Below are 23633 nucleotides of genomic sequence, written 5' to 3'. Positions count from 1 at the left end.
AAACAAACCAAAAAGAAAAATGAGATGATTCCAGATATGACAGACCAAGATTTACTTTAGTACAAGGCAGAAACTTCTATTAGAACAGGACAGACACCAACTCAGACAAAGGGAAATGTTAGTCATTGCGAAAGCTAGTAATGCTTAAAGTTTAAACTAGTTTCCCTCAGTTTCCTAAAATAGGCTTTCAGGGCTTTTTTTATCTTGCACTAACAAATTGTGTTAGTTACATAACTAAAATATGCAAATAAAGTGCAACAGACTACTCTTAGCCAGTATCTGATTGAACAACTTTTAATATTTCTATTGACAAACACTGTAAGCATAATCAGAGTGAACTGTATTTACTTGAAGTCTGTTCAGTGATAGACTTGGGTCACTGAACTAACTACCAGTTCAAGGAGAATTACTGGCATTCATTTTCAGTTGAGACAGAGGATGCTGAAGTGATCATGGACTAGGGCATGTTCCAGTAGTGCCAAATTCTAATCAAAACTCAGACTGTGAATTAGTAACCAAGGCCAAGGCAACAATTATCCTGTACCATACACAGAAAGCAACCAGTATTGAACAGACAAAGAGTTTGGTCAACAAACTAGTTTGACTTCTTTAATAATATTTTGCTAATAACTCAAGAGGCACGAAGTACCAGTAAGCATATGAACCTTAAAATGCACAATGGCCACAGACAGTTGACTTGGATACAGCAGTGGTGTTTGGTAGCAGACCTACAGACGGCTTTTCAATTCGTCCACTCTTAAATGATTTCGTATTTCCTCCTGATCTAGTCATGCACTGGAGAGGAATTCCACAGCAGTCTCCTTCTCTTCAGCTAACTCCTTAGCAGTAAGATCCATCTTCTCACGGGAAAAATCATTAATAGGAAGACCCTCAACAAACTTCCAGGTCTTGTCCTGATTGAAAACAAACAAATAAAAAGCCCTCCATGTAAGAACAGGCTTCGTTCAGTCTGCATGAAAGAAACTTGGCAGCGTAAGAATAAAGCTTATGGCCCTAAGAACCACACCAGGCAGCAGTTAATTTTATTTCAGATAAAGAATGCAATCAGCACCAGCTAGTCATGTCAGATTGTACTTGTCTACCAGCACTTAGCTGACAATCAGGTTAACTTGGTTAGTAAGTCGTCTCTGTGAAAGACTGCTAAACCTCCACATTCCAGCAACTGCAGTCCCACCTGCTGTTACCAAGCTCAGTTTAATAGGTCTTGCAGAAGATATATTAATTTAAATATAGCCTAGTTACCTTGATCACAACAGGGAAGGAATATAGCAGGTCTTCAGGAACACCATAAGAATTGCCATCAGAAATTACTCCCATCGAAACAAACTCCCCCTGAAACCAGAAAAGTCAGAGATAAATACATTTTTCACTACTAGAAGCAAGCAAAATTTTCTTAATTTTTAATATCCTTTATCTCCTATGACACAACTTATTCCAGGAAAGGACAGATTCTTTCCTCTAAACACACATACACTCGAGGTCAGTGCAGTGGGCACAGAATCAAAGCATTAGGCAAACAAGCACTTACTCAATAGCCACATCTTACCGCTGGAGTGCCAAACCAGATGTCCCTCACATGATCACAGATAGCTTTGGCAGCTGACATAGCACTGGACAGCTTCCTGGCCTTAATAACAGCTGCTCCACGTTGCTGAACAGTCTGCAATTAAGGAAAAAACCCAACCATAACTAAATTGTAAACCCTCAAAAATCATGGCTTGGTCTACATGCTGTTGGTAAATGCCATCAAGAAAGACGTTGTATATACATTATTTAATTTTTATCAGTGAAGATGCAGTTCTTTCATTAAACAAATATGGCATACAATCCCGAAATACAATGTAAAAGAGTTTTGCCAACAAGAATGTAACAAAATGTTGCAGAGGCTCATTCCTTAGCTTTAAAGCTAGTTGACTTCTCCCATTTCAACCAGATGTCTCAAGCTTTTCCCACCAGGAAACTTTGTGCTTGTCAACAGTAACAGATGTCTCGAGCAACACACTGTCAATTAACGTCTTGTGCTGAACACCAATGTGAAACACTTGCTGGTCTCAATCCTACAATACTTAAGTCATACAATTAATTGAATTCCTGAAGATAGCTGAATCTACATCACCATACGCAAGTTTATAGTTTTTAAATGTAATAGTTTTGGTAAAGCTTTATTAATCTAGGGCTTTAACAACCCAATTCCCTTCATATTCCACTTAGGTAGCCTGTGCTCTTGATCAATTAACACCATTATTTTGTTTTACTAACCAACATTATTGTTTAATACTACCCTACATTACGACATTTGCAGGCATTTTCTAGATGTTTCAGATTCTTTTTCAGAAATGGTGCTGATGATGCCACATATTTAGAATTGGAAAGTCTGTATATGTGTGTGTGTGTGTCTGTGCACACGCATGAGCAGAGAAAGAGTTGCTGACCTTTTCTGGTGGGTAGGGAGAAGCAAATGGATCATCCCACTTCATCTACAAAACTGCCCTAAAAAGTCACCATAGTGAAATGGCAATGGTGCTTCTGTGTCACACAAGTTTCACCTTGTGTTCACCAGCTGCAATAAAAACTCTTTGCTGAATCATTTTAGCATTCCAGTTGGATTTTTCCAGTGGAAGTCACAAAGACTTTCCTGCCTTGAATTTTCCAGGAAAAAAAACCTGATAGCAACAAGATATCTGCAGATGTCTTATTCTAGTGAGAGAAAAGAGCTGCTTCAGTACGTCAGTTACATTGTTTACAATTTCAGATGAGGTGAGGAGAAAGCACAGGCACAGAATGATCACTGAAAAAAAAAAAAAAAAAGAGGAAAAAAGAGCTATCTTACCAGGATAAAGTCTCCCTTCAGCCAGCTGTCATCTTTTATAGCTTCATAGACTCCAACTTCCTTTCCTTTCACATTTACTTTTGCATGGTTAACATCAGGATATTGAGTGGAAGAGTGGTTGCCCCAGATGATGACATTCTTCACATCATTAGCAGTCACACCAAGTTTCAGAGCAATCTAATTGGAAATTAAAGATGTCCATTGCATTGACTTCAGCTTCTCAATTCACAGGCTTCTTTGAAAGCATTGCTTTGTTTGTATTTAGCAGAGACAACAGAATAGGCCCTTTTTACCTGAGATTTGGCTCTGTTGTGATCCAAACGAGTTAAGCAGCTGAAGTTTTCCTTTGGTATGGATGGGGCTGACTTTGATGCAATCAGACAGTTGGTATTAGCTGGATTCCCAACAACCACAACCTAAACATGAAAAAAGGAAAGATGAAGTAGATATTTCTGCAAAACACCTTCCTCCAGTGAAATACATTACTTTGCCTTTAAAAAAGCTGTCTAAAAGTTAAGTTTTCTAATCTCTTGGCTGCCTTGAATAAGACTGTTTTTTAAGTGTGTCGTTCGTAATCACTCAGTCTTCTATAACTGCACATAAAAATATTTTCCAGGTAGATATTTTCTTTAGCTTGATATCCAAATGTGAAAGGGAACAAGATGTCTAGGAAGATCTGTACACTGATCTACAGACTGGCTTCAAACCTCATGCTAACAGATATAGTGAAAGACAGACACGTGCACACTTTTAACCAACCACTTTTAAACGCTTTCTGGACTGGCTGCCACTGCTTTATATAATTGCTTTATAATTAAGAAAGCCAGAACAGTGACTTATCTCGATGTTCATAGGCAGTTAGAAGTAAAATACTGCCTCAACTTTGATTTATTACTATGCAAAACTGATTTTTATTCATCCTTCATTTGTGCCTCAAATGATTTTATGTCAAACTCCATATACTCTAAATCACACAAGCTGATCTGCAAACCTCCCTTTCTATTTCCCCTTTTGAAAGTGAGTTCAGTAAATTTTCCACTACTCCGCAATAGTTATATTGATAGTTTTTATTCCAACTGGATAAAGAAGTAAACACATCTTTAGAAGCTGTAGGAAGTTCATCAGCAGACATTAGAAGTCAGTTACAAAGCACAGTCAGAGTCTGGGTCTGAGATTAAGAGCAGTGGGAGAGCAGCCACATGATCCCATTAACTGTGCTGAAGGAATCTGAGAGAGAACAATTAAAATCTTCTACTCCAAAGAATAAGATGCAAACAACCTAAATAAAGCCGATTTTTGTGCAACTGTAATTCCATACTGAAGCTGAAGCTAAGGGTCATTATGTTAAAGGACACAGACGGATATGAAGTAGGCAGCTGCATGTAGTTAATTTAGTTCTCCCAGAGAAGAGCAATAACGGGCCAAAGACTGCTTATTTTTTTAAAAAACAGTTTGATGGAGTTGCTTTTCAAATTGGTGGTAACCAGTTCAGCCTATGTGTGGAATACAGCAATACATTGTAAGACTCACCTTTTTCACCAAACAAATTAATGACTAAATCATCCACCTATTTAACATTCTGTTTCTTATCTACCCTTGACTGTGGTCTATTTTCCAGGGCATTAGAAAAGGAATGCTGTTACAGAACAGGCTCCTGCTTGCGCAATATTCTTCTACAATATATCCAGATCTCTACATAATAGAGAATTAATGTTTTAAATTCAGTTCCTATATTCACCTTGACAGTCTTTTTGGCATACTTGTCCAAGGCTGCACCCTGAGACTTGAAAATTTTCACATTTGCTTTGAGTAAATCCTTCCTCTCCATGCCCTCTCTCCTTGGCATGGAGCCAACCAGAATTGCTATGTCAAGGTCTTTGAATGCAACTTCCTCCTTGTCTGTTGGAATGACCTCTAAAAAAAAGGAAAGGGGGAAAAGGATTCAGCAAGATAAATACTCATGGCATAGTGCTAATGGGAATATTCTCTTGTGCAAAAATAGTATATAATCTAATCTGACAATACCACCACCTTCCCCTTCCAAAAATACAAGTACAGTCATTTGGCCCTACCTCCACAAATTAAATACTTGCCAGTAAATGGATTTTATATACAAATATTTATCTAAAGTGGAAAACACAGGAGAAATCTATGTAAAAAGATACATTTCATTTGCCTCTAAAAATGTATATATAAGTACATATGCTTTTCTTTACTTTTACAATAAAATTTCAGTGGCAAGTACCAACACAAGTGAAGTTTTGCTGCCCCTTTAACAATTCAAATCAGAGAACATTTGATTTGTACAAGAGTTGGTACCTACATGTTTTTTTTGTCACGTTTTATAGTAACTACATTAATACCTACTTGTTCCCTTTCTTCTTCTTGTTTAAACTATCAGAATTCAGCTTGTTTACATGGCTTGAGGAGCGATTTTTTATTTTGTGTCTTTATACAGAATATATTTTTAAGACTAAATTAGGGTTTTTTAAATTTAGCAATAAATATTATATACACAATACAGCGATTATATATTATATATATATATATATTTCACGGCTGGGCCAGAATACAATTCACATATGCACAAGTATCTGACAATTTCTTGTCCAGGCTGAAAGCCCAGGACTAGATGATATAAACCCAGGTACCTGCATTGCCAGTTCTGTTCACAAAACCTATTTGATGTCATTTTTCTTAGTTTACAGGCTAAGCTAAATTGATTATATTCCACAAAATACAAAACCAAGGAAGGATCATCTAAGACTTTCTTCTGCCTAATCTCCTGCCAGCTACATGGACTCATAAATGCAAGAAGTGTACTGCAGCATCTTGTAGGTATAAGAAAAAATTGTTTTGGCCACCTCTGAGCAGTGGCAGAGCACAGTCCTGCAGCTCCATCACCACACCTTCCAGAACCGTCATCATAGGAGTGATGTCCAGCAGCACAAGAATAAGAGGCTGGAAAGAAAGAAAAGGTTTAGTGCAAGCTGGGCAAAATCTGTTTTGAAAATGAATCTGTCTTGTACTCTTTGTATGCTGTTACCTTGTGCAAGATTTAAAATCCATTTGCAGAAAACAAACAACTTCAGCACAACCAACAACTGACAACTTGCATAACAAAGCAGAACTCCCATTTTCCCCATTTAAAGAAGAAATTACTTGCGTATTGGTAAACCATTCCGAGTGTCTATGAGGAAACCAGTCTCAGGCACTGCAGTTCTGACATTCATTCATTCCTGTGCAATTCAATGTTACCTGGTCAATTACCTACTGCAATTCAATTCAGAGTTACCTGGTCTTTGCCGAAGACATCACCCTTGGCAATGCTGTAGAGGAGGGAGTAAGCGATCTGCCCAGCTGCTCCAGTCACCAGCACTCTGACAGGTTCACCCTGCAAGGAAATGACACAGCCTTACCCACAGCTCCACACCTTAGCCTCACACCAGCTAAAAATTAAGTTACTGTGGCAATAACTTCACAATTGTTTAACCCGGATGAAAGTGTGTGCCTAAAAGCACAGCCCCAGTTCCTGGGATCACACTTCTGGTTCTGCTAGAATCACCAGCAATTTCTCTACTTGCTTTTACAGAAACAGACCACAATTGCAAAAAGATCCTTAAGAATTGCTCCTGGAAAAGATACAAAATGCCAGGAATAACGATGTATTTGAAAAATTTCCCTTTAACAACACTAAGACAATACAACATAAGACAATACAACATACACCCCCACCCATTTATACTTGAAATTTACTACAGAAGTTTTATGAGCTGTCACACTCGACTGGTTTTCAGATTCTTTCAATTTTGAAGGCTGTTCCCATTAAGGATTTTGAATGCTTATTTGTAACCAAAGACTTATTGAATGCCAGAAACCAAAGAATCTAGTGGACTTCAAACTACTGCCTCATTGAACTGTTAGGCAGCAAATTTAACTAATCCACAGACAAAAGCTACATTATGAACAAATACAGACACTAATATTCATAATACAACTGTCTATTGTCAAACTGACCCAAAACTCCAAAAGACTGGGAGAAGACTCTTAAAATGTTACCATACTGCAAGTAAGAGGGGAAAAAGGGCTTGACCTGTAGCAAAACACCACTTTGTTAAGCAGAACCAGGATTGGGAGAAATACAGAGGTTATTCAATACTGAAAATTAAAAGCTGCAAGAGTTTGGGCTGCTCAGCCTGGAGAAGAGAAGGTACCAGGGTGGCTTTTCATTACTCAAAGGGGGTCTTACAAAAAAGATTAGGACAAACCTTTTAGTATGACAAGGGGCAATAGTTTTAAACTAAAAGAGAACAACAGACTTAGGTAAGAAATAAATACTTCACAATAAGGATGGTGAAACACTGGCAGAGATTGCCCAGATAAGTGGTGGTTGCCCCACCCCTGGAAACATTCAAGGTCAAAACGGACAGGTCTCTGGAAAACCTGGTTTTGTTGAAGATGTCCCTACCAAATGCAGGAGGTGGACCAAGGACCTTTAAAAGTTTGTTCAAACCGAAAGCATTCTATAATTCTGTCAAAATGGGCCACATGGTAAAGGACATTCATAACCCAGCATTTTGTAAAACTGTTATTTGTATTTCCCTTTTTCTTAGAGACAATAGGGCTGGGGCAGATTGTGCTAGGACAGGAACAAGTAGACTGACCCACCTTCTGGAATGCTAAGCCCACTTCTTCAGAAAATTGAAAGATGATCACTTGAGATACAGACCAACCATAACTGAATGTGAAAGAAGTGACTGAATTGCATTCTGGGCTACATTACAAAAAGTGTAAGCTGCAGAGCAAAGACAGGCCTTGCACTCAGTGCTGGTGATATTGCAGATAGAATACTGAGTCTAGTTCTGGAAACCTGAGTTCATGGTCTGTAAGAGGAGGCTGAGGGTGCTGGACATGGTCTGGAAAGGTAGAGAATAAGGGGGATCTAACAGCAGACCATCACTCCTTCATAAAGTATTAGAAAAATAACACTGCCCCCAACCCCTCTCAGCAGTGGCAGAATAGGGTGCAACAGCTACAAATGAAGAGAAAAGCTCTTGATTATGCTATATTGCTGCAGCAGAACAGGATACCCAGAGGATCTGTATAACCTTCACCCCCGGCAGTTTACAAGGCCCAGAGCAAACACCTATGACATAATTTATCAGTGGCAAAAGTCTCACCATCAGGCTGGACTGGACAACTTCCAGACATGGAGTAAGAAAGAGGGCAGACTCTGACCTCTACAGATCCTTTCCAACCAGCAATCCTGCCACTGATATTTATAGGAAAACCATGTGAAGCTTCAAGTGAATGCTCTCTGTAGAAGTGACCAGCCAAGCACAGCTGCACCACACTAGTTAGATAAAAAATTAGGCCACCTACCCCATTTTATCACATACTAGATACAATCAGAGCATAAATTATGAAGTTAAACTACTGAACTTGCATATTTAGACCTGGCCTAAATTATGGGAATGAATTCTTTACAGATCTTGCTACCTAGATACCTGTCACACTGTGTTGAAGTGCTTTATTCTCTTTTGAACGTGTCCTACTATGAGTCACATTCCTCCAACTTCATCAAAACTCCACTATGAGGGGCAGGAGAGCAATCAAGTCTTGCTGGTTTAAATATCAAAACTAGTTCTGGTATTCTATTCTTGAGCAGGGAAATGTACCATAACATCTGAATAATGATGGGCAGCACGGATTAAGATGAGTATCAAATTTTAAAGCCAAGTTTTTAGCATGTTTCTAAGAAGAATCTACGTTTTATTTACATAAATGGAACAATAAACACTCTTTTAAGGCAACCAACCACACTACTTAGTAAAATAAGTACTGGAAAGTAACAATGCTGCAAAACCTTGACCTGGCAAAATCCCCATCATGTAAAAAGTGAACCTGTGCTAAACTATTTTAGAATTCACATAGGTAGTAGCAAAACTTGTTTTCTTTATATTATAGGGTATCTGAAATCAACTGTGAATTGATTTCTGAATTTCTAGGGAACAGAAGAAAGATTTTAAGGCTCTTTCTTCTAAAGCAGTGTCACAAAATGGAGAAAGGAAAAGAGATTTTTTTTCCCATTCTATGAACTTTATAAGCCAGTCTGATTGAAACATAAAATATGCCAACCTATCCAGTTGCATTGTGGTGAGTATTCAGCATAACAAGAGGAGAGAGAAAGAAGATAAAAAGGTAAGAAATAGGACTACTTATTATTTTTTTACTGAGACAAACTTAGCATTTAGCCTCTAAATAAAACCCCAAACCTTCTGTCATGACTCAGCTCCACCTTCTCAACATAATTATGTTTGCTTACTACCACTCTTTCTGTTGTCCCCCATTTGGGGCTGGAGGAGGAAAACACATAAGCTAAAATAAGGTGAGGAGTGCTGTCTACTTGTTTTTCTTTTCCAAACCTTCAGTACATTGGATTCAGGGCACTTCCCAGACCCTTTTACCCCTGTATCAATTGTGAGCATTTAGCATCAAAGAAACTTTCATGCTCTCTCTTAAACCCAGAAGCTGGATTAACAAACCAAAACCATTGTACTTCTTACAAAATGTGGATAACTCTCACCAAAAAACCCTTACATCTCATATTAAAATTAGTCTCACTGAGTGTCTGAAGCTACTTTTAGAGAAATGAGAGGCTCCCCAATAGAAGTTGTAGCTTCCAGACATTCATGTTCAGGCGCTTTAACCCGTGACTTGGCTGCTGCAGGACTTTCATGCTGTGGTAACTGCAGGGGTGACCTTTACTCACTCTCAGGTATACAGGAACTAGAGGACAAATTCAGCAACAACTAGCTGAACTATTTTGTTCCAAAGCTTTCTCCACTCCACATTCAACTGATGTACAGTTAAAAAGTTTTAGGAAAATAAAAGAGTAGCAAAAGCAATGATAAAAAGGATGAGAAAAAAAACCCCAGCAACTGAACATTGCATCCCCAGGTACCCTTCTTCATCTAATCCAGCAAATGTAGGATCTCTTCCCCTCCTAAGCTACCACAGATAAAAGCAAAGCCTCCAGTATCAAGTAAGGAAGTTGAGGTCTTACCGTCTCCCCACACACTTTGGTTTAAGAAGTCGGTGCCTCAGTTATGTCTGTGATTACAACTGATATCAGCAGACCTAAAACATTAGTGCCATACCTGCAAACAGCACTGCAAAACTGATTGAGGAGGTTACAAAGGTAAGTAAAAGATAACTCACAACCTATCAAATGTTGTGATAGGAACATCCTGACTATACAAGTGACAGACTTTGCATTGTTAATTGCAGTTATGAGAGATCTCTATAAAGATTACTGCTGATAAACTTGTCTATAAAATACCATCAGCTTAACATTATTCCTGAATATTACAGCCAACTAAGCTACCCCGCCTTGCTTTACAAGAATTATTTAATCATTAAAATACATTTTTATCTCTTCCAAAGTCTAGAGTCTGCCTAATAAACTTTCCCTTTGCTCTCCATTCTTTAAAGCAGAGCTGTGGAAATAATAAACGTTTGGAAATGTAGTAAAGTCTCAGCAAGGCAGCTGTGCACTTGAAGAACACCACCAGCACTGTGGTTCAGAGACCAAAGCAATTCCAAAGCCATTCCTTCCTTAAGAAACTACCTTGACACAGGTGCCCTGTAAAACCTTTTCCAGTTCATTGAGCTAGTGGTGGTTGCACTAATATATGACTTTATTTCAGAAATTTTAAGCTTCTGCCCAACACCACATGCATAATCTGAACAGCAAAGGCAAGATAAAAACAGTGACGTTCTGAGTAGTCTGGACATCAAAGTTACAATCAGCAGTTTTCTGTGAAACCAGCCCTTCTATGTCAGCCAATGCTTTGAGAGCTCAAATACAGACCAAAACTTGCTGTCGTGTTGTCACTCCTGCAAATCCACATTTTAAATAGAAAGAATGGAAAAGTAGGATAAAGTTTACAGATTTTGGTATTTTTTTAGGGTACAGCTGAAATAAACCACGTTTCAGAGCATGTAAGCATCCTTTCTACAGCAAAATACTGAAAGTGAAGGTTTGAATAACAGTATTGAGTCTAGAAAAAACGGAGATGTTTTCATGACTAGAAAGGAAAGCAAGATCTCTGTGCAGGTTTGTATATCAATGTACACACACTGCAGAAAAGCACAGCACTGCAGCTCACCTCTGTAACCTCAGTGCAGAGCTAGAAGGACTCCTTGACAATCTAGAGAGTCTGAACAAACAGCTGGACTTCCGATAGCAGCAGGGATGAACCAATAAAGACATTTCACAAGCACTTTCTCTTGAGCTAACACAGAACCGCACCAAAACCTTCCATGCTTCATGAACGAAGGCGCTGACAACCCCTATCTCCCGAAGGCAATGTCGGCAGCCGCGGCGCCGGGAAAAGGCGCGATTACCCTTCCGGAATGCCAGGTCCAGGACAGGGAGGTTTGCTGCATTCCGACGGGGCACATACCGCCCTCCCCCGCATGGACCTGGGAAGATGGAGAGCCCAGAGCCGCTACCAAGCCTGCACCGACCCCACGTCCCCGCCTGGAAGGTCACCCCGGCGCGGCTGCGCGGGGGCTGCGGCGAGACCTGGGGCGCCGGGAGGCCAGGTTCCTCTGGGCGCCACGACCACCTCCAGGTCACCCCTGCCCTTCATTCCCCGGGCCCTCCCGGGAGCAGCGCGGCCAGGCAGGGAGAGCGAGGCCATTTCAGGGTCACCTCCGCCTGCCGGAGCTCCCTGCCCCGAGCCGAAGGAACCCGAGGGGCGCGGTACCGCCGCGGGCCCGGTACCAACCATGTCTGCAGGAGCGGCGGGTCCACCGGCTGTTCGGGGTCACCTCTGCGACGCGACTGCTGCCGTGGCAGAGCTGCGCCGAGTTGCCGCTGGGGGGCGGGTCGCGCGGCCACGCGCGGCCGCCTGGGGGCTGTAGTCGTGGTCGTCGCCGGTCCGCACCGCTCGGCTGCCGGAGAGAACTACAACTCCCAGCGTGCCTCGGAGTCGTCGCGCCGCGCCCCCGCGCGCCATTGGCGGTTGCTGCTCACCCCTCTCCCCATTCATCGAAGAGCCGCGCGGCGCCCGAGAGATTAGGCCGTTAGAGGGCGACGCGCAGCTCCCTTCGTTGCGCATGCGCAAGGTTGGAAGAGGTGGGGGCTGCGGCAAGTGCCGGCTTCTCAGACCGCGCATACGCGGTCAGCGGCGAGGATGCGGAGGGCGGTGGGGCGGCTGCAGCGGCGCATGCGCGAGGGGTGGCAGGCGCGGTTGGTGCAGTGATGCGGGGGACAGGCCTTGGTGCTGGCGGTGCCGCTCCCTTGCCCGCCCCGCGAACTCGGAGCGCTTGGTGGGTGCGAGTACGCGGCCGGGCCCTGCCCTGCCCTGCCCTGCTCGGCGGGGCATACCCCTGGGGCATCCCGGAGCAGAGCGTTCCCCTCGCGTTTCCCGCGCGTTTCCCTCCTGCCTGGCCTCCTTTGGGGAGCTGCCCGCACGTCCCCGGCGCTTTAGCGCGTTGTCCCAGGGTGTTCCACACTTCATGAAATCCTGCTGTCCTGTTTCTTGGTCCTTTCCATTTTATTTTCAGGGAAAGCTGAGAGCTTACATGTGCTATTCCGCTGGTAGAATTGCGTGGCTAAACTAGCGATCACTTGTACAAAAATAAAGCTGCTCGTTTACTTGTATTTCGAATTGTTGAGTGAAGTAAATACCTTTGGCTGTAAGGGAGTCTGGTACTGGCATAAATGCATCGGCAGAATAGAGCTTCATAAACTGTGTTGTTAAGGTGTAAAAGAAGGTCTTGGTTAACACAGTTGATTTTTCTTTTCCTTCAGATCCTGACAAGATTCCCTGTTAGTTGAGGTCTCATTGTTCCCAGTATTTTTCTCCAGGATTAGTTTTAAATCTTACTCTAGTCCTTATGGTAGGTAGTATTATTTTTAAAAAAGCAATCTAAGGAACATCTATACTAAGGCAATTTCTTCTTCGGTCCTGCGACAGGAGAGGGAAGTTACTCCTTTACGGCAAGGAGTATAAACTGTGAATATTGATACTTGTGATGCGAAGTGTTCTCGTTTTAGAGAGTCCTGCTGCCAGTCGTGCTCCTGCCACAGCTCAGGACGTCCCGTGGCTTGGAGGAGTATTTGGGCACCTGGCAGCTTCTGCAGCGTCAGAGTGCAGGACGTGGTACAGTCCTGCCGGCTTTATTTAAATTGTCGAGGGATACTGATTTATATCGGTTAATAACCCTACGTTTTTAGTATGAATGAAGACTGTACCCAAGGTCCCTTCTGTGGACGAGTTTGAAAGCCAAATAGCTGCAAACAGAGCTGAGGGCTGGCTTGCTGTGAAGTGTAGGGAAGCTTGGTAAGGAGGAGGGAGCTTGTTTAACACAGCGTTTTCCAGAGTGTCTTAAGATGCTTTACCCTGGTGACTTTTAACCTTTTCTGCACCTAGACGTTGTACAGACTTAACTAACACTATTTAAAATGGTTTAAGATTTAAATACACACCAAACCTGATGTGGACCCACATAAGGCAATGTCCACTGACTATAATTGGTTCAGTGTAAATTGATTTCTTATCAATTTTCAGCAGGCTGTAAACTGATTTGTCTGTATCAGCATAGCAGATTGTATTGATTTAGTGGATTTCAGTTAAAAGCTTAACTTGAAACTTTCAAACTTTCTTCTGTAGGTAAGACTCTTCTTATTCTTGGTCCTTTTTTGCCCAAGCTTGTGCTCCTGGAAATATTTGCTGTTGCAGATAACAGCAAGTCTTGTTACTTTGTGTTGAAAGTAATTTGCTGTGATGCAAAGCCATGTGTAAATGGTTTTGTTTGTCAGAAGCATGTTTATCAGTTTATTTTCAATCCCAGTATTATTAGTCTGAGATGGACTCAGTTGTTGTCTGTGTTGATTTAACTAAAGATACTGTAAAATGTTGCCTTTTATGAAGGTGGTATAATTTTTAAAGTCAGCAAAATTTAACAATTCTAGTATTTCCTTCTTAAATTTGTTTCTAGTTATTAAGTTTTAATGTTTTCCAAGCAAAATTTAAATGTAATTTTGAAAAATATTCTTTAATGCTCCCCAGTGTTTCATTAGTATCAGTCCTTTGTGTAGCACTGTAAGCCAAAAAGCTGCATAAATGGAAACATTACATGCAAATGAAGTAATGGAAATTTAGTGTGCGTGTGAATTGGGCTCTTGGCTAACTCTTCAGACACGCTTTGCAATTTTTGCACTCAAAAGATACTGAATTATGTGGAAATCAGTAATTAAACAACACATGGAAGTATTAAAATGTTTTAATCTCCATTCTCTAGGGATTAAATATTATTTTTCAAGACAGCTAGTAGTTTTGAAGGGTAGTCTGCCAGAATTAGCTCTTAATTTTTAAAAAAATATTTTAAAATTAATTATTCTCTGTTAACAGCTGGCTGTGTTCTTTAACAGTATTTTCGATGGGATTTTCTTTTCCTTCATTGCCATCTATAGAAACTGATGAATATTTTTAGGTAAGTTTTAACACTTAATTTTCAGTAATTTGTGAAGTTTTCTTTTTATCATCTTCTCTATGTCTAATACAGTTTTTTTTGATGCATTCACTTATGGTTGTTGTTACCAAGTCTTGTCTCTTGTAGCTAAGTGTGTGTGATATAATTAACATTTAAAATTCACAAGACTATGTCGGAAAATATGACATGAATGTGTCGGCCAAGTTCAAACCTAGAAATGCTAGAATTGAAGTCGTTTTGTAAATCTCCTCTGCATTCTGGTCCAAAGGAATAATAGGAAGAGATTTTTCAGAAATAAGGTAAAACATTACAAAAAATACTGGAACAGAATTAAGATGCTCAAAAGTTATTTTGTAAAGTATGTGAGAAATCTAGAACAGCTTTTTATAAAGGTACAGATATGAGCAAGAACTACTAAAATTGTAGTTTAGAAAATTAATACAGGGTTGGGGACTTTTTTTATTCCTAGTGCTAATGTCCCAAACATAACTTTTCACTGTTCATTTCTAAACTTCAGTCATGTAATACTGCATGGACATTAAATGTCATGAAGAAACTATAGATTATCTTTAAATTCCATTTATAATCCCAATTTTCTTTTTGCTCTGGTGAAAGCTTTCTTTCTAAATGAGAAATTTTGCCATCTATGGAAGTGGTTTAATTATTTCTTGCTTATTTTTAATTTCTTAACAGCTTAGTTGGTTTTTAAATTAATCATTAATTGATTTCTAAAATCTTCAGCATGTTTTTAATACATAGCTAAGATGCAATAACACATCCTATACTCACGTGCCTGCTCCTATGAAGACACAAATAATCTATAGCTTGCATGTAATATGTATTAGTAATCCTTATGAACTATTCATGAGTCAAATACTAATAAAAAATATGAACACAAAGTTCTTTTTTATTTGTTTTCCCCTAGGTAGGTCAATAGCACAAGCAAGTATTGTAGGTTTGGCAGGGGACACTGAGAGTTCAGGCCTCCTCTGGTGTGGGTCAGATCTGAAGGGAGTGCTCTGATGCCCAAAAGAGTTCAGGGCTCCATCACTGACCAGAGAGGGTAGTGGCACAGTGGCTTCATAATGGCACCCCCAGAGCTGAGGGGGTCCTCAGAGCTGTCCTCATCCACCACCTGAGCACCACTTTTGGGGGATTTTCTTCTCACAGTTGTTACAAGGTCCAGGATACAGAGAATCCCTGTTTAAAAACAAAGCCAAACAAAACCAACCCACACACCAAACAACCATGACAACAAAGACTTTGGCATATTGGCTGTAAATTCAGTGAAGTTGATCTCTGAATTACTGCAAAGTTCACAGAAGAATTGTGTTCCTGGTGCAAGGAGAAGTAGCATTACTGGATTCTTCTACCTTAACACAAATCTGTCTTTCTCTTGGTTAAACAGAGACTTTGTGACAGCAATATGTGGGTTTTCTACTTACTAATGTCACTGTGTGGAGGAGAAGTGGCAGGTTGGTATTCTAAAGAGATGACCTGTGTAACAATTCAAGTTCTACCAAAGCAAACCTTGTACTCTTGAAGTTAATTCATTGCAACATTAAAAAAAACTCAACCTGAACACCAGCACCCCTTCTCCCCACTAGATGTAAACATTAAGCTGATGTCCTTGTGAGTTTTTAAAATGACATAAGCATTTAGTCAAGTCCTACTGAAAATAAACGTTTGCTATTTCTCTTGTATGACTTGCTTTTGCATTTGTTCATTATAACCTGATAATCAAGTAATACATTTTGAACAAGAAGTTAGCAACCATAATGATGACTTTCTGTTTTCTAGGCTCAGTGCAGATAGGTGAATCCATCTGCTTCTTTTATCCATCCTTTCCATGTCAGAATGACTGATGAATGCTCTTCCATGCCAAATCTCTTGCATAATTACAATAATTTTTCTCATTAGGTTTCATTCTGTGAATTATGGTCACATAGTTTGCTTAAAATATTACAGCTTGTTTTACAGCATCTTTGTGAATTTATTTCTTAACCAGATTCTTAATAGCTGCTACTATACAAACTAAATTTTTCTCCTTTTTCCCCCTGTTATGAATGATGTTCTATTTTTTCCAATTTATCAAGCAACAAGATTAAATTTAATAGTAAGTTTTTAATAGTAACAAAATGAATACAATCAAAGTATTGGAGATGAAACAAAGTGCATATATTTAAGAATATACAAAATTTGGCAGTAAGTAATTTAGTATAATTGAGGTTCGTATAAAGCATAAGCAAAACCGACCAGGGAGTGGCTCGCCATTCCTCATGTACCAAAGCATCCAGGCTAACAGTCCTACTTTTATACTGTAGGCTACAGAAGTTTCTAGAAAGCTCCTCCTAGTTTCTATTCCTAAAAACTACGTAACTATATTGCACGGCGCATGCTCTACTAATGGGTTAGGGGGTCTCTCATCCTTTTGAGGGTCTTATTTCCGATGAAGGCTCATTGTCTTCATCAGTGACCGAGGTGTGACCTGCAGGTAGCGCAGGCGCCCTGTGTGACTGAGCAGATGTTTTCCATAACAAGACTTTAATTGAGTCCCATGCTTGGAATCATCCCATTTTGGCCCATTTCAAGGTCAAAACTTTCTATTTCTAGATGCTGTTTGTCAGACTTACGTCCTTCTACTATTCTTGTTTGACTTTCTTCCAACCTTCTTCTTCGACTCCCAACATCTGGAAGATGTCCTTTGCCCTGTCTCACCCCTCTCCCCCCTCACTCTGTAACAATTGTCTTATATTGATCTAAATACAATTTTGTTAATATTGTTACAACTTAATTAGCACGAATCACATTTATCACACCCCCCTATTGAAGGAGGGTGATTTTTTGAAGTTAATTGTATAAAATATCATGCCTTACGGAAAGAAAAGACTGATAAATTTTTATCTTAATGGCATTATTCATATGTGAAACGTAAGTTTCATACATGAATTTATCAGTAATAAGCGTAAGAGGCAACTAAACATTTTGTTTCCTGTATGGAGGTTTTTCTGCAGTTTAACAGATTCTTTTTGGTATCTGGCCTGCTTTTGGAAACCTTATCCAAACCGATTTTTAGGCAGCAGCAGAGTCTATGGGTGGCTTTAGTAGCATATATGCTTGTAGTACTGACCATATTCAGTGTCTACTGATACTTGAGTAAAGAAAGAAGAAATTGTCTTTATTCATTCTGCTCACATAACCACAAGTATTCTGCACATGCCTGTTTTCATTCAGCTGCACACTGTAGGGCTGAGCTATGGCCACTGCAGGTGGATCAGCTGGGGAATCTCCGTGGTGTGAATATATAGAGGGAGTAGAAGGATGGAGTGGCCTCGAAACATAAAGGCTTTGAATGTAACAAAGGTAACAACCTTAGAAGCCGCAGGACTTGAAGGCACACATCCAAAGACCTCAATCGGAAAGCACAGAGGTATACAGATAGGGTGGAGGGCACAGGATCCAATCCATAACAAGGACAAGGAACAAAACCATATATGTAACTGGCAGCCAGCCAACCATAAATCAAAACCAAGAACAACATCTTATTTGTAACAAATTGGTTAACGTATTTATTCCCATGCGACAACTCTTCTTTCTATTCTTTCACCACGATGTCAAAGGATGTCGTTTCTCCTAGCTAGATGTCTCCCAGAGTTTGAAGTTGAAGCTATCTATATCTGCAGGTGAAGCCAGCTCCCTATCAATCCTGATCTCCACACCAAACTACCCCATTTGTGAATAAAATTATAGGCCCTTGATTCCAGCTGTGTGGACTCTATTGTCCATACCAGTACTGCATAACTTGGAACTTCCTGTTGCTCATAAATAGGCATGCATATATTTTTTTGTTGTTTTTTTTAGTTCAGTGTTGGCAAGGGTCTGTTGGAAATCATGAGAATGGTCTTCAGGCTCATGCACAAAGAAAATGTTAGAAACTTTTGGGCCTGTCTTGAAGTCATTTAGAGTTGTCCTGTCAGGCTGGGATGGTGTTGTAGAATTAGTTAATTCGAAGTCAAGGTAGTCATGTGCCCAGTATGAATGAGAAGGGGAGTAATGGCCATAGAAAAAAACTGGGAAATTGACTGCTTATATCATGACACAAATGATGGAAAGGTGCTGTGTCTTTGGATGAAGGAGGCTTCTATATGAAGTAATCAAGTAACAGGAATCATGATTACAGTTTGTGTTTTTCTAGTTTCCTTTTGAATGATACAACTATGCCTTTTTGCTCTACTTACCATCTACCCTTACCTGTAAAGAGTACCCATGGTAAAGCACTAATATAGGTATGATGAAAAAATTGGACCTTAATTGGATTAAAGCCTTTTGAATGTTTTGAGTCCTATTGGAAAGGTGTTACTCTTGTCTGTATAATAGAATATGCATTTGTTTCATGGCCTGTAATCCCATTTATTTACAATAATGGGCCAGATACTGCTTTTCAAGTTGCTTACTGTCTGATTTGGGAGAATATAAAGTATTGCTCTGAAATGGCCTTTTCCTTTTATAGTTGCCTGACATACAGACTCTGGCCTCAGTGTGTATTAGGCAAGAGAGCTAGAAATACACCACAGTTAAATTATAGGTTTGTATCTCCAGGTGGTCCGTGAATTCATGGTTGAAGACTGAAGAAATTAATTTTGCTAAAGCAAGAAACAACAGGACATTAAGCTACTCTACCAGCTTTAGATGTACGCTTCAAAAATTTTTTGCTGCTCAGCATTACTCAGTAATCTTTAACTCAAATTGCAGGAAATATTTGAAATTCCATTCTAACAATATCCAACAGAGAATATTAAAGAAGCATTAAATTTCAAATGCCTGAGGGAAAATGTTCTCTTGCAACACTGTGGGCATTTGGATCTCACTAGTATATGCAGTATTATAGTCTAGTATTATGCTTTACTTAGTCTAAAATGAAAGTCCAATTTTAATTCTATCTCCAAAAACTTGGCATACTGCAGTGAAAAATAATTTATTTGAATGTTGTTTTTGTAATATACTGCAACTAACTTTAAAGCTTCCTCATATAATACTCCCACTATGGCTTTTTGTAATCTGACCCTTTCATTAAGACTTTAAATATATTCCCAAATACTTATCTCAGTGCTTTCTTTGCTAATTTACAAGTTAAAAGATTTCAAAGCTATCTAAGAAGTTTTTCTTATTCTATGCAATTTTTCTCTTAATAAGACAAATCTTCTGAGTATCTTTGTAAATATATAAAACAAACCGAGGAACTAATAAACTCTTAAAAACAGATAATATGCAAACTCAAAATGGGGTTTAATAATATATATATGCACAATCCTGGGCTGGGTAATTCGGCAAACCCATTAGTGTATTTATGTTAAAAAAAAAGCTGATTAAACCTTCGGGTTTTATAACCTATATATGCTGTATTTGATAGGAAAGCTGTTTTGAAAGTGAATCCTCAGCTTACAAGATTTGGGGAATGAATAAAAGTGTATCTAAAAGGTTTATAAAATCACTAGCTTGAACGTATTTCTTACCATCTAAGTATTTCAGTGTTACCAGAGCAAGGACAAGTGCCATGTTTCTGTTGGAAAAATAAGATCTGTGGTCTTTGGAGAAATAGAATAGGCTCTTCATCTGCTCCTTACTTTCTTTCTGCTTGTACTTTACTGTCATAGAGTCATGTCCAGGAGAATGCCAATATTGTGCTATTTCATATCTTCATGGAGTTTCACAAGAGGCATTTTTTTAACAGTAGTGGGTCAGTTGCCTGTGAAATTGGACTACTTGTGGCTTGCCTGACAAACTATATTGAGGGGGGAATATGATTTAAGGACTTGAAACCTGCAGGGAGAATTCAGAAGAGCAGCATACTGCAGATGGTTTATTTGTTATAAATCAGTGAAATGTCATTAACAGTACCATTATTTTTAACTGCAATGCTAGGCTCTGTCCTTGCCAAATGAATGTCACTGATTCCTGTAATGGAAGCTGGGACTTCTCTGCAGTGCTGGTGGAGATCAGCTTGCCTGCTGAGGGCCAGCTGTGGGCTCTGAGTTGCCACATCCTTTTCATAGGAACCGAGACCGCTGCACGTTGATAAGGTGTCTTTTTTTCCATTGTAGTTGGTCCCAGGCGGTTGTACCCAAACTTCTGCATGAGTAGAGTGATACATTGTCCTGTATTGAGTAAAATTTGAGAGATTATTATCTATTTGAATGTGCCTCTGAGAAGGCAGGAGTATCCACTGCAGTGTAATTACACAGAAATTACTAAACTTTTAAAAACTGCGCCTGTAAAGGACAGTCTGCATTTTTGGAGAACACTTAGTTGGTTCTGTAAATGTTGGGCCTGTCTTGCTTGAGAAATGGAAGGCTTGTAAAATGCATTAGAAATACGTGTTGGAAAAATAGGTCTGTATGGACTTCAAAATCATGGCATTACATGGCATTATTTCCAATTTCATTGTCAATTAAAAAGGTCTTTCTTAATGGTTATATTGACTGTTCCTTAAATGGTAGTCTAAAGAAAAGCAGGCACAAATATAAAGCTTAACGTACAAAGCTGTTTCTGCTCTTTCTTACCTGAGCTGTGTATTTAAGTAGATGCGTCCCAATCTATTGTTTTGCCAGTTTTTGTTTCAATAGCTTGACCAGATGTAGTTAATTGCAATGAGTTACCTGTTTCTTTTATCACAGAATCACAGAGTGGTTTGGACTGGAAGGGACCTTTGAAGTCCAATGCACTGTGGACACATTCCACTAGACCTGGTTGCTCAGAGCCCCATCCAACCTGGCCTTGAACACTGCCAGGGTTGACGCATCCACAGCTTCTCTGGGCCACCTGTTCCAGAGTCTCACCCCCCTCAGAGTAAAGAATTTCTTTCTTATATCTAATACAAATCTACTCTGTTTCAGATACGACCTGTTGCCCTTGGTCTTGTCACTCCAGACCTCATGTAAAAAGTCTCTCTCCCCTTTTCTCATAAGCCACCCTTCAAAGTATTAACAGGCTATCATGAGGTCTCCCCAGAGCCTTCTCTTCTCCGGGCTAAAAACCCCCAAGTCTCCCAGCCTTTTTAAAAAGGGAAGCTGTTCCTTTCCTCCAATCCTCTTTTGTGGCTCTTTTTCTAGACTCGTCCCTAACAGGTCCATACCTTTCTTTGCTGGGGGCCTCAGAGCTGGATTCAGCACTGCAGATGAAGTCTCAACAGGGCAGAGTAGAGAAAAAAGAGTCCTCCCCCTCGACCTGCTGGCCATCTTTCATTTTACACAGCCCAGGATACTGTTGGCTTTTTTTTTTAGATATTGGAAGATTTCCTTTGTAAATGTAATTAATAAGTTGAAATTGAGACAAAAATCGTAGTGATGTAATGTTAATGAATGAGGTACAGCTTGTGACACAATTTATGTGAAAGCTTGGTATGTTCCTTGAACACTGCTGGCGAAGTCCCCCTCTCTTAGGAGTGCTGTTAACTTTGTTACTCTTCAACATCTGGCAGAGGCCTCTTCCTGTGGAATTCAGTCGAAGAAGACTGGTACTGGAAAACTTGTAACAGTTCCATTCTTGTGTTAAAATACACAATCAGGACAGCTATGAAACCGTGACATTGATGGCAGTTTCATTTGAATAAGTACTCAGGTAGTAAGCAGACCTTACTCCTTGGGACTGTTGCAGAATAACTTGATTAATTGACTTTTCATCAAAGAGCAAATATTTATATTCTATAGAGATCTTGCTAGAGTAGCTTCTTTGGCTTCTGTCAGTGATGATATTTAACTTTATCAACTTTTTCCACTTGGAGGTATTTTGATTTGTTTTCTGGGTAGATTTTTTTTTTTGTATGTGATGTTGGGAAACCCCTTAAGTGTCTTTTTCTGTCTGTCTTATTTGTAATATATTAAGTTGTATCTCTATTTAGTAAATTACTTAAGAGATGAATTTCACTCTGTCATGCTTGAATCCGATTACCAAAACTGCAACACATTCAGCTTCAGTATGTGGCTGAACTCCAGTGCAATGACACACAATGTGCAGGTGGTTGAATATTCCTTAAGAAGCAGCCTGCAATATATGCCATCCATAATTCCAGTGAATAAATGCCAACTTTAGCATGAGTGTTCTTTGAAAATGTGCACGTTGCTGAGGTTATTAGTCACTCTGAATTCAAGGTCATGTGAGTGCAGACTTTGCATAATGCTCCAGGAGTGGTCTACATGTGAAGTGTTGCTGCTTGATTTTCAGAAGATGGCATGCTGTGAATTTTAAAACTCCCTCATCGTGGATGAACTGCAGCAAATGTCATTTTGTAATTGAGGCCATGTAAGTTAGTTATTCTACATGTGTTTTTAACAATGAAGTTTGAAAAATCTCATTGTGGGGATCAAAGAAATGTTATCATCATGAAAGGAAATGCTGCAGTATTTGCTGAATAGGGCAAGGAAACAGAAGAATGAAAATTCTGCATCTTTTTTAAGATATATATATAATTGTCATCTGTTTCATGGATTAGTATGAAGATCATGCTGTTGGCCTTCAGTTTAAAAGTAGAGAAATAATGATAATGGTGAAAATATTGCTGCTTCCCTTAACATGAATATGGATCACCACACAGAATTCTAACAGCAGCTGTGACTTTAATTTGAGCAAACCCAACTCAGACAAAGATTTTGGAAAAAGAAATCCACAGATAAAAGTGAGACAGACCCTAATATTGTATCAGTCCTAAAAAGACTCAACATAAATAAAGGCTTGTTTAAAATACAGAAATTACTTAACTCCCCCAGCCATTTAGTAGTTTTGTTTTGCTCTGCTACTTGTGTAGATAAGTTAATTTAATCGTATCTTTTACATCTGTGAAAATGGAAGGAGCCAAATATTGCAGCTAGTTAGAATGGTCAATCACAGCTCTCCTTGGAGAGAAGATGCCTCCACACTGCCTAGAATAAATGCATTTTCAAACAGTGTTTATTATAAGTGAGAGATCCCGGATGAAGTTGTGGTGGGGTGACCCTGGCTGGACACCAGGTGCTCACCAAAGCCACTCTCATTCCCTTGCTCAGTGGGACAGGGGAGAAAAAATACAACAAAAAGCTTATGGGTCAAGTTAAGGACAGAGAGAGCTCACTCACCAGTTACTATCATGGGCAAAACAGACTCTACTCAGGAAAATCAGTTTAATTTATTTTCAGTCAACTCAGAGCAGGATAATGAGGAAATAACTGTGTTATTCCTGAGGCAATACTATCATCCCTGATGGCTCAGCCTTGTCCAGCAGGGGGTCGGCCCTGCTGGATAT

At 39.7% G+C, this 23633-nt stretch overlaps 2 protein-coding genes across 7 annotated transcripts in view; one reads left to right on the top strand and one right to left on the bottom strand.

Moving 5' to 3' along the window:
- Nucleotides 1-278: 278 nt before the first annotated feature.
- On the bottom strand, nt 279-11688 carry MDH1 (malate dehydrogenase 1). Its single transcript, XM_014890200.2, has 9 exons — nt 11647-11688; nt 6147-6245; nt 5716-5812; nt 4590-4765; nt 3145-3267; nt 2852-3028; nt 1568-1681; nt 1264-1353; nt 279-914 (listed from the first exon to the last, which is right to left on the bottom strand). The coding sequence occupies exons 1-9, from the start codon at nt 11647-11649 to the stop codon at nt 789-791; spliced, it is 1005 nt and encodes a 334-aa protein (XP_014745686.1). The 5' UTR covers nt 11650-11688; the 3' UTR covers nt 279-788.
- A 394-nt stretch (nt 11689-12082) lies between these two features.
- WDPCP (WD repeat containing planar cell polarity effector) overlaps nt 12083-23633 on the top strand; it is a 145736-nt gene continuing 134185 nt past the window's right edge. For 5 of the 6 annotated variants that reach the window (XM_088160945.1, XM_088160942.1, XM_014890198.2 and 2 more), the window contains exons 1-2: nt 12093-12190; nt 14278-14359. In XM_088160945.1, the coding sequence (XP_088017071.1) occupies nt 14346-14359 (14 nt within the window). In that variant the 5' untranslated portion in view covers nt 12093-12190; nt 14278-14345. Of the gene's footprint in view, nt 12191-14277; nt 14360-23633 lie in introns of all 6 variants that reach the window. The other variant, XM_088160943.1, reaches the window with a different exon arrangement.

Source organism: Sturnus vulgaris, chromosome 3, assembly GCF_052056855.1.
Source record: "Sturnus vulgaris isolate bStuVul1 chromosome 3, bStuVul1.hap1, whole genome shotgun sequence".
Classification (NCBI taxonomy): domain Eukaryota; kingdom Metazoa; phylum Chordata; class Aves; order Passeriformes; family Sturnidae; genus Sturnus; species Sturnus vulgaris.
Note: the sequence above shows the minus strand (reverse complement) of the source record. Positions and strands in the feature narration are given on the sequence as shown.

What these genes read in the sequence shown, in the direction of transcription:
- MDH1 (XM_014890200.2), bottom strand. An exon ending in ATGCCAAAAAGACTGTCAAG is followed by an intron (nt 3,268 to 4,589) that starts GTGAATATAGGA and finishes TTTCATGTTTAG; the next exon opens with GTTGTGGTTGTTGGGAATCC. An exon ending in ACAACAGAGCCAAATCTCAG is followed by an intron (nt 3,029 to 3,144) that starts GTAAAAAGGGCC and finishes ATTTCCAATTAG; the next exon opens with ATTGCTCTGAAACTTGGTGT.